The 15,235-nt window shown below is 36.6% G+C and overlaps 1 protein-coding gene across 1 annotated transcript in view; it reads right to left on the bottom strand.

Moving 5' to 3' along the window:
* Window positions 1–15,235, bottom strand: part of BRDT (bromodomain testis associated) — a 65,232-nt gene that overhangs the window by 46,045 nt on the left and 3,952 nt on the right. Inside the window, 9 exon segments of the mRNA XM_004378732.1 lie at window positions 15–128; window positions 231–520; window positions 599–771; window positions 1,400–1,588; window positions 2,226–2,354; window positions 6,320–6,357; window positions 6,360–6,672; window positions 13,371–13,543; window positions 14,376–14,490. Of these exon segments, the coding sequence (XP_004378789.1) occupies window positions 15–128; window positions 231–520; window positions 599–771; window positions 1,400–1,588; window positions 2,226–2,354; window positions 6,320–6,357; window positions 6,360–6,672; window positions 13,371–13,543; window positions 14,376–14,490 (1,534 nt within the window).

Here is a 15,235-nt window from a genome sequence, read left to right as displayed (position 1 = left end):
AAACTGCCACTTACATTTTGTTTGACGTTTTCTAGAATTTAACTGATTATTGACATCCAGTAACCGCTTTTCCAACTCTTGTTTTTTCTGTGAATGAAGTTCTTCCTTGGACTTCATTATTTTCTTAGCTGTGTAATTTTGGGGTGGGGGGACAAAAAAACAAAACTGAGCATCACCAAAAACTAACACACATACCAGACTGATTTCTATTAATATACAGAAGTACATACCATAAGGTTTTAGTGGTCTTTTTCTTAGACATGCTGCAACATATTTTTCTAGTTCTCTCAATGTTGATGCTTTCAGTGTTTCAAAGTCTATCTCTATCTCATCAGGATTCGAATTTCTCAGTGAAGGCTCTCTTGAGTGTATTATATGAACTATTCGCCCAAGTTTATCTCCAGGGAGTTTGTTTATATCTAAACTTAACTGCCTTTTCTCATCATAATTCATAGGTTTAGCATTATCTTCATCTTCAGATTTCAGACCAAGGACCTGTTGTTTCCTCTTCTTTGGCTGACTGTAACAAAAATTAAATTTAGTCTGATTTATTTTAGGTAATGTTATGTTTTAATAAGCCATCATAGAAGATACTTACTTGTTCTTGGCGTTTTCCTTTAGTTTCATTTGCTTAAACTTTTTCCTCGGATGTTCATCTCTGTTATTAAACTTTTCTTTTTTCTTTTCCCTTTTAGACTTCTCATTCTTTTTCTTGAGTTTACGGAAAGGTACTTGGGACAGAACCTGCAGTTGTTGATGAACAGCTTTAAGCTGATAAAGGAAAAAGTCTTTAAATATTCATGGCTCCAAATAATTAAAGACACTAAAAAAATGAAGGTATTCAAAAGTCAAGAGTATCCTTTGTGAAATTCATATTATATTTATTTCTTTCAAGTTATTTCATTTCATAAATTCATTGTTTTGAAGGACATATATTAAACTACATACACTATCATGTACTCAATCCTTAAGATTCATCTATACCAGAGCAAGAATAATTTACACTTCCTGGTAGTCTTAAGTTTTTAATAATTGATTTTGCAAGCTTGAGCTCAGAGCAGGTTAACATTTTATCACAAAAGGTAGCAAATGTTAAAGATTTCATCCATAAAACATCTCAGATTATGTCATACAAATTGCTTCAATATTTATATTCTTAACCACTAATTACTGTGGTTAGGAATATAAATAACAGAATTTTAAGATACATAGATTTTTGTGTATGAAACACTATTAAACATTACAAATGTGCTAATAAGTAGATCAAGCCATAGTTGCTATGGCATAGTGGCTAAATACCATAGCTTTTAATCTATGAGAAGAATTTTATAAATGATCTATCAGTAGTAGTTCATAGAAAGGAATATCAAAAGTTGTTATCAATACAGTAGTCAAATACCTGCTCCTGAAGCTTTGTAAGACGTTGAACTCGTTCATCTTCGGAATCATCAGAAGTTTTATCTTCAGAGGAAGCGTCACCACTGCTTTCTCTACCAAACGTTTTTGTGGTATCTGTTTTGATGTAACATAGAGGCATGCTCTCAACAGGTTCATCAGGGATCTTTGCAAAATGCCTTTCAAAAACATCCTGTAACAAAAAAATGAGACTGTAGAAGTTTTCTGCATTTCTGATTTAATGCTGCAATAATACCTTCTAACAAAGGGAGCATTTTAATATCATATTTTCATCAGAATTTTTTTCCCCTTTAAGATATAACAGAAGAAGAAATATAGTAAGCAGAAAGCATAAGTAAAAAGACTCATGCTTCCCTCCTTGCCAACATTAGCAATTTTTCTCTCTTTTCTAGACAAGACAGGCTTCTAGGACCTCTGAAGTTATACAGGAGACCCACTTTCAACGGTTTTTCATCCTTAATTTGGTGCATCATTCTACTACCTCCCAAGGACTGTTCCAAAAGTCTGTGGCCTTCCCTTCAGTGGGACATGGGCTGCAGTCAATTCTATCTCAGGTATCTACTGTCCCCTCTTCACTAATATTTCCCAATTTCCTCTGTATCCAAGGCAGCAGCATTAAAAAAACGAAAAACAACAACAAAAACACCAAACAAAAAAGCACATGGTTTTAGGAGTATAATTTATAAAACTGCTTTTTACTACTTGGGGTAGGGTGTGTGTGTATGTTATTCTTTATGTCTTGAATTATGGTTCTAAAATTTCTAAACTGTGTTCAGAGGAAAAATACTTTCAGAGCACAGTAAACTCACTTGGAACATTCTTGCCATTGTCCCTATTTCATGATCTGGAGGGCTGTATTTGTAGCAATTCATGAACATTAATCTAACATCTGCAGCAAATTCGTATGTATCCTTATACTCTTGGTTGTCCATTTTTCACTTAATGAAGGGAAAATTACAGGACTCACAAACAACATAGTTCAATAATTATTTGAGCACTTATATTGTTTATATTATTCAAACATACAGAAAATACTAAAAAACAGACACCCACCACCCAGATCTGACAAACATTAAAATCTGCTACATTTGTCTCAGAACTTTTAGACATCAAAAAATCCAGTGGATTTTGACAAGGAGAGATAAAGAAGCGAGACATTACAGGTACAGAAAAGAACAGGAAAAAGAGTCACAAAAACAGGAAAATATAGTGTTTTCAGATAACTGTGGGTAGACAAGTTTCACAGTAGGGAAGTAGTTAAAAGATGAACCCTTTAAACCAACCTTGAACATCTAAATGAAGAGTTTATGGTTTGGAGAAAAATGTTCTATGAATAGTAATAAAAAGAAAACAGTATTTCTAAATTAGTGTTATTTTACAAAGTATACAATTTTAAACAGGTATATGTACCTAAATTTAAAATATAAATTTTATGAATAGGCATTTGATTGATTCATCTATATATCTGTTATGGACTGAATTGTGACCCCTAAAAAGGTATGTTAAAGTTGTAACCCTTGGTACCTGTGAATGTGAACTTGTTTAGAAATAAAGTCTTTGAAGGTGTTATCAGCTAACATGAGGTCATGCCGGAGTACAGTGAGTCTTAATCCAATATGAGAAGACCGAGGTAGAGATTGGAGTGATAACATCTACAAGCCAAGGAACGTCAAGGATTGCCAGGAACCACCAGAAGCAAGGACAAGACGAGAAAGGATCTTCCCCTAGAGCCTTTAGAGAGAGCATGGTCCCTACTGACACCTCGACTGCGTTATAGTTAGGCACATATGGTATATGCTCAATTTCAATAAGTAATAAAATCGAGAAAAAAATGAAAAAAAAAATTCTCCTGGGAATGAAAAGACATTAAAAATTGAACAGAGGAGTAAAAAATATATATATAAAGAAATATATTAGGTGGCTGAATATAAGCAGATAGAAGAGTGGGGATGTAGACAGACAGTCATTAAAAAAGAAAACAAACAAAAAAGATAATCCAATAGACTACTGGGCAAAACATGTGTATATTAATGGACAATTCACAAACAAATACAAAAGGCCAACAAAGGCAACATGCTGGCTTCATTTATAATTAAAGAAATTAATTTATTAAAATAAGAAACAATTTTCCACCCGTCAGATAATTGGCATAGGTAAGTACAAACAACAAAACTAAATAAAGTCATCATCCTCTTGCCCTTGAAATCCTGTAACAGCCTCCTAACTAGTCTCCCTACCTCCAGTTTTGCCTCACTTCCAAATCTTTCTCCACACTGCTGCTAGAGTAACCATTATAAAGATCAAATAGGAGGACATTATTCTTGAATTTAATATGAAAATGGTTGCTCTAGGTCTCTTCACAATAAAGGCCTTTCATGATTTCCTTCTAATCTCATTTTCCCTCAGTGATTTCTTCATATTCTCCACGTGTCTCAAGTTAGCCTAAATATAGTATTCTGAATATATTCTGCTCAATTCAAAGCCTTCCTACAAGTTGTTCCCCCTGCCTGGAATGTCCTACAACTTACTAAGTCCTATTTATGCTTTAAAACTCTGATCAGGTGCTACCTATTTCAGGTAATGTACCATGACCTCTCAGTGGAGTTAGAATACCAGGGAAGGCAGAGAAGCAAAATTTTGAAGAGACAGTGGTTACACTTTGAGAATTTAAGAAAGACATGAATGTTCAGCCTGAAAGTGCTAATTTCCAATCAAGATAAATAAAATTAAATGCAAAACTAGAAAGAAAGATTACCTACAGGGATGACAAATAGACTGATAGCAGACTTCTTATTAGCAATAATAGATGCCAGAAGATATCTTCCAAGTGTTGAGGGAAAATAACTGTCATTCTAGAATTCTAAAGTCAGTAAAGTATAAGTCAAGCGTGAGGACAAACTATAGACATTTTCAGACATACGAATACAAGGAGTTTACTACCTGTAGATGCTCATGGAAGAATCACTAAAGTTTGCATGTCAACAAAAAGAAAAACCCAGAGGAGAAGAATAGGATGCAAAAAAATGAGGGTTAGCACAAAAATTGGTAACATATTAATAAACTTAATGTAGATGAAGAAAAAATTAAATTGTTTTAAAAGAACAAAATTCTACACAGTAATAAAGAAATCACTGAAATGGGCAGTTATACAGGAGGAAGACTAAGATATTGAATAATATTGTAGATGCTACAGTTCTACTTTTTTAGTTGTTGTTAGGTGCAATCGAGTTGCTGTGACTCATAGCTACCATATGTACAACAGAATGAAACACTGCCCGGTCCTATGCCACCATCACAATCGTTGTTATGCTGTGGCCCATTGTTGCAGTGACTGTGTCAATCCATCTTGTGGAGGGTCTTCTGTCGCTACCCTCCACTTTACCAAGCATGAAGTCTGATAACTGATCCCTTCTGATAACACATCCAAAGTATGTGAGACACAGTCTTGCCATCCTTGTTTCTAAGGAACATGCTGGTTGTACTTCTTCCAAGACAGATTTGTTTGCTCTTTTGGCAGTCCACGTTACATTCAATTTTCTTTGCCAACACCATAATCATAGGTGTCAGTTCTTCAGTCTTCCTTATTCATTGTCCAGTTTTCACATGCATATGAGGCGACTAAAGACACCATGGCTTGGCTCAGGTGCACCTTAGTCTTAAAGGTAGTATCTTTACGTTTCAACACTTTAAAGAGGTCTTTTGCATCAGATTTGCCCAATGCATTGCATCATTTGATTTCTTGACTGCTGCCTTCATGGGTGTTGATTGTGGATCTAAGTAAAATGAAATCCTTGACAACTTCAATCTTTTCTCTGTTTATCATGATGTTGCTTATTCAGTGTGAGGATATTGGTTTTCCTTATGTTGAGGTGTAATCCATACAGAAAGCTGTAGTCTTTGATCTTCATCAGTTAAGTGCTTCAAGTTCACTTCACTTTCAGCAAGCAAGGTTGTGTCATCCGGGTATCACAGGTTAATGAGTCTTCCCAATCTTGATGCCCCATTTTTCTAGCTTCTCAGATTATTTGCTCAGCATAAAGACTGAATAAGTATGGTGAAAGGATTCAACCTTGATGCACACCTTTCCTGACTTTAAACCATGCAGTATCCCCTTGTTCTGTTTGAACGACTGCCTCTTGATCTACATACAGTTTCCTCATAAGCACAATTAAGTGTTCTGGAATTCCCATTCTTTGCAATGTTATCCATAATTAGTTATAATCCACACAGTTGAATGCCTTTGCACAGTCCATAAAACACAGGTAAACATCTTTCTGGTATTCTGTGCTTTTAGCCAGGATCCATCTGACATCAGCAATGATATTCCTAGTTCCATGTCCTCTTCTGAATCTGGCTTGAACTTCTGGCAGTTCCCTGTCAATACACTGCTGCAGCCTCTTTTGAATGATCTTCAGCAAAATTTTACTTGTGTGTGATGTTAATGGTATTGTTTGATAATTAAATTTTTTTCAATAATTTAAAGCTTCCAAATCAGCAATACAGAAAATTTACCAATCCAGAAGACTTAAAAAAAAAAAAAAACGGAGGTTACATAAATATCTTAATTTAAAAAATTACATTAAAATTAGGTAATTATTAAAAATATTCTTTAAGAATAGGTAACCAGAAAATGTCTTACTATACAGTAAGTGAAAATTCAGGAGATAGGGTTGTATTACATACCGTAACTCAAATACTGTGGTAAAGAACCATGGATGTGTTTGAATAGAAGAAAATAAAGATATATTTTAAAATGTTACCAGTGGTACACTGCAGGTGGTATGGCTACTGGTGATTTTAACAATCTTCTTGATCTTCTTCTGGATTTTTAAACTTCTTTACAACAAAGGAAGTAATTTTTATAACCAAGAAAAGAAGTTCCTCCTATTAAGACAACATTTACCTTAATAGTTCCAAGAGCCATTGGATTTTTGACAATATATAGTAGTTATGGAGTCCCAAAGCATTAACATCAACAGGATTATAAAAGGGCCATGCATATGATAAGTGTTTCTTTGCAAGCATTTCTTTAAGAATCTCACTACAGTGCTTTAATTGTTTGGTTACTTTAACATTCTTTACAACTTTATATTGTTGCTGAGAATCTGGCAAAACATTCTTTAGCATATTTTCTTTTATAAGTGGAATTTTCACCGATTTGTTTTCTGTAAATGTTGGGAGAGAGTCACTACTTGCTTTAACTACTGAAGTTACAGGAGTTGTTGTATCTGCTTTCCTCTTCACACCTCTTGTAACCTAAAACAAAGGAATTCAACAACAACAAAAACTATATTTAAAGTAACATTTAGAGCAACACTTTCTAATCTTTTTTTGATCATTACCTTATCGGTTTAAAAAAAAAGGAAAGGATTACCTGTACCAAGTCAATATATAGATAAATTATACATACTGTTGTCAATCCACATATTAAATATCAACCAAAAAAACAAATCCGCTGCCATCGAGTTGATTCCGACTCATAGGGACACTATGGGACAGAGTAGAACTCCCCCATAGGGTTTCTAAGGCTGTAATCTTTACAGAAGAAAGACTGCCACATCTTTCACCTGTGGAGTGGCTGGTGGGTTTGAACCACCAATCTTCCAGTTAGCAACCAAGTGCTTAACCACAGTGCCACCAGGGCTAATTTCCCCTTTTATAGGTAAAATAACTGACCTCATCTGTCAGTTTGCTGTACTGTGGTGGTTTGTGTGTTGCTGTTATGCTGGAAGTTTATGCCACCAGTATTCTGAATACCCATGGTAGACAGGTTTCAGTGGAGCTTCAGACTAAGACAGACTAGGAAGAAGGACCTGGTGGTCTACTTCTGAAAAAAATGGCCAGTGGAACCTTTTCTGATATAGTGCTGGAAAATGGGCCCCTCAGGTTGGAAAGCACTCAAAATATGACTGGGGAAGAGCTGCCTCCTCAAAGCAGAGTTGACCTTAATGATGTGGATAAAGTAAAGCTTTTGGTACCTTCATTTGCTGATGTGGCACGTTACTAAAACGAGAAGAAACAGCTGCAAACATCCATTAATAATCGGAACATGGAATGTATGAAGTATGAATCTAGGAAAATTGGAAGTCATCAAAAATGAAATGTAACGCAAAAATGAAATGTAATGCATAAAGATCGATATCCAAGGCATTAGTGAGCTGAAATAAGACTGGTATTGGCCATTTTGAATCACATTCATATGGTCTACTATGTCAGGAATGACAAATTGAAGAGGAATGACAACACATTCATCGTCAAAAAGAACGTTTCAAGATCTATTCTGAAGTACAATGCAGTCAGTGATAGTTAATACGACTGTTACTCAAATTTAGGCACCAACCACTAAGGCCAAAGATGAAGAAATTGAAGATTTTTACCAACTTCTGCAGTCTGAAATTGACCAAACATGTAATCAAGATACACTGATAATTACAGGTGACTGGAATGCGAAAGCTGGAAACAAAGAAGGATTGGTAGCTGGAAAATATGGTCTTGGTGACAGAAACAACCCTGGACATTGCATGATACAATTTTGCAAGACAAACGACTTCTTCACTGCAAATACCTTTTTTTAACAATGTAAATGGTGAATATACACATTGACCTTGCCAGATGGAATACACAGGAATCAAATTGACTACACTTGTGGAAAGAGATGATGGAGAAGCTCAATATTATCAGTCAGAACAAGGCCAGGGGCTGACTGTGGAACATACCATTAATTGCTCATATACAAGTTCAAGCTGAAACTGAAGAAAATTACAGCAAGTCCATGAAAGCCAAAATATGACCTTGAGTATATCCCACCTGAATTTAGGGACTATCTCAAGAATAGATTTGATGCATTGAAGACTAATGACCAAAGACTAGATGAGTTATGGAATGACATCAAGGACATCATACATGAACAAAGCAAGAGGTCATTAAAAAGATAAGGAAGAAAGAAAAGACCAAATTTTATGTCAGAAGAGACTCTGAAACTAATCTCTGAACATCACGTAGCTAAAGTGAACAGAAGATATGATGATGTAAAAGGGCTGTACAGAAGATTTCAAAGGGCAGCTCAAGAAGACAAAGTAAAGTATTATAATGAAATGTACAAAGACCTGGAGTTAGAAAACCAAAAGAGAAGAACACACTTGGCATTTCTCAAGCCAAAAGAACTGAAGAGAAAATTCAAGCCTTGAGTTGCAAAATTGAAGGATTCCATGGGGAAAATATTGAACGACACGAGAAGCATCAAAAGAAGATGGAAGGAGTATACAAAATCACTATACCAAAATGAACTGGTCGATGTTCAACCATTTCAGGAGGCAGGAAATGATCAAGAACAGATGATAATGAAGGAAGAAGTCCAAGCTGCACTGAAGGCACTGGTGACAAACAAGGCTCCAAGAATTGATGGAATACCAATTGAGATGTTTCCATAAAAGGATGTAATGCTGGAGGTGCTCATTCATCTATGCTAAGAAATTAGGAAGACAGATACCTGGCCAACTGACTGGAAGAGATCATATTTGTGCCCACTCCAAAGAAAGGTGATCCAACAAAATGTGGAAATTATCAAACAATATCATTAATATCATACACAAGTAAAATTTTACTCAAGATCATTCAAAAGAGGTTGCAGCAGTACACTAACAAGGAACTGCCAGAAATGCTAGCTGGATTCAGAAGAGGACATGGAACGAGGGTGTCTTAGGCTGGATTCTCTAGAGAAGCATATAAATATATATATAGAGAGAGATTTATATCAAGGAAATAGCTCACAAGGTTATAGAGGCTGGAATGTTCCAAGTCCGGGGGTCAGGATAGAGGCTTCTCCTGATTCACGTAGCCACAGGGGCTGGCAAACCCAAGATTGGCAGGTCAGAGAGCAGGGCTCTTGCTCGCAGGCAGGGAAGATTGATGAATCCCAAGATCGGCAGGCAAGACTGCAGTAAGCTGCCAGGTAAAGTCCCCAAGAACCAGAGGTCAGATGAACACAAGTCAGTTGCAGGATCCAGCACGAGCAAAAAAGCCCCCAAGCCTTGCCAGAATGTTGCTTATATTCAATGCAGGCCACACGCCCAAGGAAACTCCCTTTCAAGTGACTGGCTACTCACAGCAGATTCCATCATGGGGGTGATCACATATCGGATCTCAACAGGGAGGTGATCACAACATTATACGACTGCCAAAACACCGAGAATTATGGCCCAGCCAAGTTGACACAAACTTATCCATCACAGAGAGATATCACTGCTGATGTTAGACAGATCTTGGCTAAAAGCGGAGACTACCAGAAAGATGTTTACTTGTGTTTTATCGACTATGCGAAGTCATTCGACTATGTGGATCATAACGAATTATGGATAACATTGTGAAGAATGGGAATTCCAGAACACTTACATGTGCTCATTAGGAACCTGTACACAGATCAAGAGGCAGTCGTTCAAAAAGAACAAGGGTATACCACGTAGTTTAAAGTCAGGAAAGGTATGGGTCAGGGTTGTACCCTTTCACCATACTTATTCAAACTCAATGCAAAGCAAATCCGAGAAGCTGGACCATATGAAGAAGAATGCGGCATCAGGATTGGAGGTAGACTCATTAACAACCTGTGATATGCAGATGACACAACCTTGCTTGCTGAAAGCAAAGAAGACTTGAAAAGAAGATCAAAGACTACAGCCTTCAGTATGGATTACACCTCAACATAAAGAAAAGAAAAATCCTCACAACTGGACAAATAAGCAACATCATGAAAAATGGAGAAAAGACTGAAGTTGTCAAGGATTTCATTTTACTTAGATCCACAATCAACACCCGTGGAAGCAGCAGTCAAGTAATCAAATGACGTATTGCACTGGGCAAATCTGCTGCAAAAGACCTCTTTACAGTGTTAAAAAGCAAAAATGTCACTTTGAGGACTAAGGTGTACCTGACCCAAGCCATGGTATTTTCAATTGCCTCATATGCATGTGAAAGCTGGACAATGAATAAGAAGACCGAAAAATAATTGATGTCTATGAATCATGGTGTTGGCAAAGAATATTGAATATGCCATGGACTGCCAAAAGAACGAACAAATCTATCTGGAAGAAGTACAGCCAGAATGTTCCTTAGAGGCAAGGAATGTGAGACTTCGTCTCATGTACTCTGGACATGTTATCAGGAGGAACCAGTCCCTGGAGGACATTATGCACTCCGAATCCACCAGCCGCTCCCTGGAAATCCTATAGGGCAGTTCTACTCTGTCCTATAGGGTCATTACAGGGTCACTATGAGTTGGAATTGACTTGACAGCAATGAGTTTGGTTTGGTTTGGTTTACTATCTAGTGAGTGATTCTCTCTTCCTCCTCGTCCCATCCCTGGTTAACCATGAAAGAACATTGCTTTCTGTGTGCAAACGTAATCTTGACTTTTTATAAAAGTGGTATTATACAATATTTGTCCTTTTGTGATTGATTTATTTCCCTCAGCATAATGTCCTCCAGATTCATCCATGTTATGTTTCACAGACTCATCATTATTCTTTATCATTGTGTATTTCACTTTATGTATGTACCACACATTTTGTTTATCCATTCATCCGTTGGTGGTAAGGTATAGAATTTTGACAAGAAAACTATGTAGTTTGACAAATTCTGACATTAATACAGAAAGATGTTAAAATAGTTCAAATTCAACCTAAGAAATCTCTACTCCTGTGTCACTTGGTAAAGTGGAGGGTCAGTGAAAAAGAGGAAGACTCTCAGTGAGATGGACTGACACAGTGGCTGCAACAATGGGCTCAAGCATAAATAACAATGATTGTAAAGATGGCGCAGGACCGGGCAGTGTTTCATTCTGTTGTACACAGGGTCACTATGAGTTGGAACCAACTCAGTGGCACCCAACAACATTTTCTTCCCATACCCAAAAGAACTGTCTTGTAAAAACCCTTGAGACCAATGAAATATAGGGGAAAATGTCATGATTATGCTAAAACAAGTTTCTGAATATCTGAAATCAACTAGGGTATAGAATTTTTTTGGGAGATGGGGACTGTTTAATATGGTTTTTTTTTTTAAAACATTTTACTGTGTTTTAGGTGAAAGTTTACACAGTAAATTAATTTCCTATTCAATAATTTATATGCAGTTTGTTCCATGACATCGGTTGCTATCCCCACAATGTGTCAGCACTCTCCTCATTTCCATCCTGCCTTCCCCATTTCCATCCCCCCAGTTTCCCTGCCTCTCCTTGCCTTCTCATCTTTGCTTCCGGGCAAATGTTGCCCATTTATACAGTTGCTTGTTCTAAGGAGTACATTCCTCACAGGTGTCATTATTTTACAGGCCAAACTATTATTTGGCTGAAAGGTAACCTCCAGGAATGGCTTTAGTTCCAGGTTAAAAGGATGTCTTATGGCAATGGTCTCAGGAGTTCCTTCAGTCTCTATCAGTCTAGTAAGTCTGGCCTTTTTTATGAATCTGTGTTTTGTTTTACATTTTCCTCCCATTCTAACTGGAATCTTCTATTGTGTCTGTGGTCAGAGTAGTAGGTAGTGGTAGCTGGGCACTATCTAGATCTTCTGGTCTGAGGCTAGAGGAGCCTGTGGTTCATGTGGGCATTAGTCCTGTGGACTAATTGCTTCCTTGAGTCTTTGGTTTCCTTCACTTTCCTTTGCTCCAGGCAGGAAGAGACCAATAGCTGTATCTTAGACGGCTGCTCGCAAGTTTTTAAGACCCAAGACACTGCTAACCTAACTAGGATGTAGAACATTATCTTTATGAACTATGTTATGCCAACTGACCTAGGTGTCCCCCAAGACTATCGTCCTTAGCTTTCAAGCCCAGTAACTCAGTCCCATGGGGTGTTTGGATATGTCTAAGAAGTTTCCATAACCGTGCCCCCTATGTGCTATATTACATATATGAATAAATACACAGCACATACAAATATGTATATACAAATGCCCACCACTATACCTACATATGCATAAGCATTCACTCCCACACGCCCTCCCTCACCTATATAGCATACATATCTACCTACATAACCACTTACAGATTTTTGGTTATTACTGTTGTTTCAGAGTTGTATACATTATAGCATTTAGTGTAGTTGTCCATCATTCCTGGGTACCTCTTAGTGTCTTCATTTTCCTTGGTCACATTGTGCTGACTTCTCCTGTACTGTGCATTGCCTTTCCCTTCAGCAGAATTAACACGTGTGTACTTTGTTTCCAGCTATCTAGTGGGAGCCCTGCTGGTGCAGTAGTTAAGCATTCAGCTCCTAATCAAAAGGCTGGCAGTTTGAATCCACCAGCTGCTCCTTGGAAATCCTATGGGGCAGTTCTACCCTGTACTATAAGGTCATTACAGGGTCACTATGAGTCAGAATCGACTTAACAGCAATGAGTTTGGTTTAGTTTGGTTACTGTCTAGTGAGTGATTCTCTCTTCCTCCCCGTCCCATCCCTGGTAACCATTGCTTTCTGTATGTAAATCTAATCTTGACTTTTTATAAAAGTGGTATTATACAATATTTGTCCTTTTGTGATTGATTGATTTCACTCAGCATAATGTCCACCAGATTCATCCATGTTATGCTTTGTCGACTCATCATTATTCCTTATCATTGCCTAGTATTTCATTGTATGTATGTACCACATGTTTTGTTCATCCATTCATCCATCGGTGGTAGGGTATAGAATTTTAATAAGAAAACTATGTAGTTTGACAACTTCTGATATTAATACAGAAAGATGTTAAAATAGTTCAAATTTTACCTAAGAAATCTCTAATCCTGTGTCACTGTTTATAAAATGTATAGATATAATTTGACATAAATAACGTGACAAAAAGATTGCTGTATGCTGAAGACCAATTTTCAAATCAACTTGAAATGAGTTATAGATAGCACAACATACAAACTTATATTGAAATATTCAGGAACCAGTGATTTTAAAACTATAATAAACTTACTTGGGCAATTGTCTGTGAGGTAGAGTTGAGCTGAGCTCCTTGTGTCATATTTAAGGGCGAAATAGATGTCTCAGGCAATGCAGAGGGAATCATTTGCTGCTTAAATACTTTTTCTGGTGCTTTGGGGTATGGTTTTTCTTTAACAGAAGAAACTATCACATTCTGCTGTGTGCCTAGTAAAGTTTGAATCAGAGTTAAATATTTGAGAGAGTAAAACATAAAGCTAACATCATTTTCTCTCTTATTCTATTTTAATTCGTTTAGTACAGCTTTTTAGCAATCTAAACACAGTAGACTTCCATTCCTCTTTGACACTCTCCACACTGCTGCTCAGTATTGGACCAATCTACATATAGTATTGGAGATCTCAAAATCTGTTATTAATGGTAGCCTCATCAATTTTATTCAAAAAGGCACCTGGCTTAAACCCATACCAAGTTTGATGGTTAGCATCAGGTACCTGCTGACCCAAGCAAACATTTCAGACACCGTGGAGACAAATTATATGGTATTATGTGAGGTCTTCAGAGTGCTCTGCATAAATATCCATGGACTTCAAAACGGTTATAGATCATCCATCACTGGCTGACACAGAACAACAGATGTGAACATGATTCTGTTATCAATATGTCCCTCAGACAAGTCTGTCAAAGGAACAATTATGCATTTTCTCCTCTGTATTTTCTCAGAGAATGCCATGACTTGAGACATTTGGATCACAGCACTCTAAAATCTTCTATTACATCAAAACTCCTAGTCAGATTCCAACCTTCTATCAAGGCATTCCATTTTTCTAATTGCTCAGACCAGATACCTCAGAGTCATCTTTGACTCCACTCTCTCTCGAACCAATTATACAATCCACCAGCAAACCCTGTTTGCTGTCTTCTGGTGGTGTAGTAAGGCTAGAACCTATAGTGAAGTCAGCTCATGAGTGTATAAGAGAAACACACACAAACACACACATAGATATGATGAATATAAACTGTTTATATTCTGGCTTACCTTTCTTCATTCTTTCCTTACCACCCACAACTTGTTCTTCCTGTGGCATCTGAGATAATTTCTGCACAAACAACTTCTCTAGAGCTTGTGCCATTAAAACAATGTCATCTCCAGGCTAGAAAATACATTAAATATACCATAAGGTTATACTGTATAGTCACTGTATCAAATTTATATAATTAAGGCTGCCCCAGAGGAGTGATATGGTATCCTAGACAATATTTATCTCATAAAAACTAAGTCTAGAAAATAGTGAAGCAGCTCACATTTTAAATTCTAGCATCCTACCCCTTCAATGTCTAAAAAGGATCCAATACGTCTATTTGAGCCCTAGAAGATTATAATCCAATCAATCCTAATAATTAAGAAAAAGTATTAGAATTTAGAATATCTACCTCATAAATAGGTTAAAAGAAAACTTTTTCATGGCCATGAAAGTACTTTATAGTTCAACTAGAAGTGATTCAGTTTTCAATTCTAACTATCTGCTTAGAAGTCTTCCTCTTGGTTTACCTTACCACTGAGAAAAAACTAAGTAAATTACAAAGTAATAGCCTAAAGCAGAGAACGTATTTCTAGACTAGGTAGTTCAGGGAAATTACTCTTCATTTTAAGATATTAAATATGAAAGAACTATTTGAAACTGTTAAAACATAGTTGCGAATGGTACTTTGAGATTACCTTTCTTCTGATTTTTTAAAAATTCACATTGGCTAATGTCTTAAATCTTTTATACATATAAGGTAGCATTGGGAACCAAGCCAAAATTTCTATTACATTTCAGCAAGAATTCCCATGTCACTAGTGATTTTTAAATAACTCACCTGGCAAATACTTGGATTTCTCATATTTAAATGGAT

The sequence above is a fragment of the Trichechus manatus genome, unplaced genomic scaffold, assembly GCF_000243295.1.
Source record: "Trichechus manatus latirostris isolate Lorelei unplaced genomic scaffold, TriManLat1.0 scaffold00058, whole genome shotgun sequence".
Lineage (NCBI taxonomy): Eukaryota > Metazoa > Chordata > Mammalia > Sirenia > Trichechidae > Trichechus > Trichechus manatus.
The sequence above is the reverse complement of the archived record's forward strand: the minus strand, read 5'-3'. Positions and strand labels throughout refer to the sequence as shown.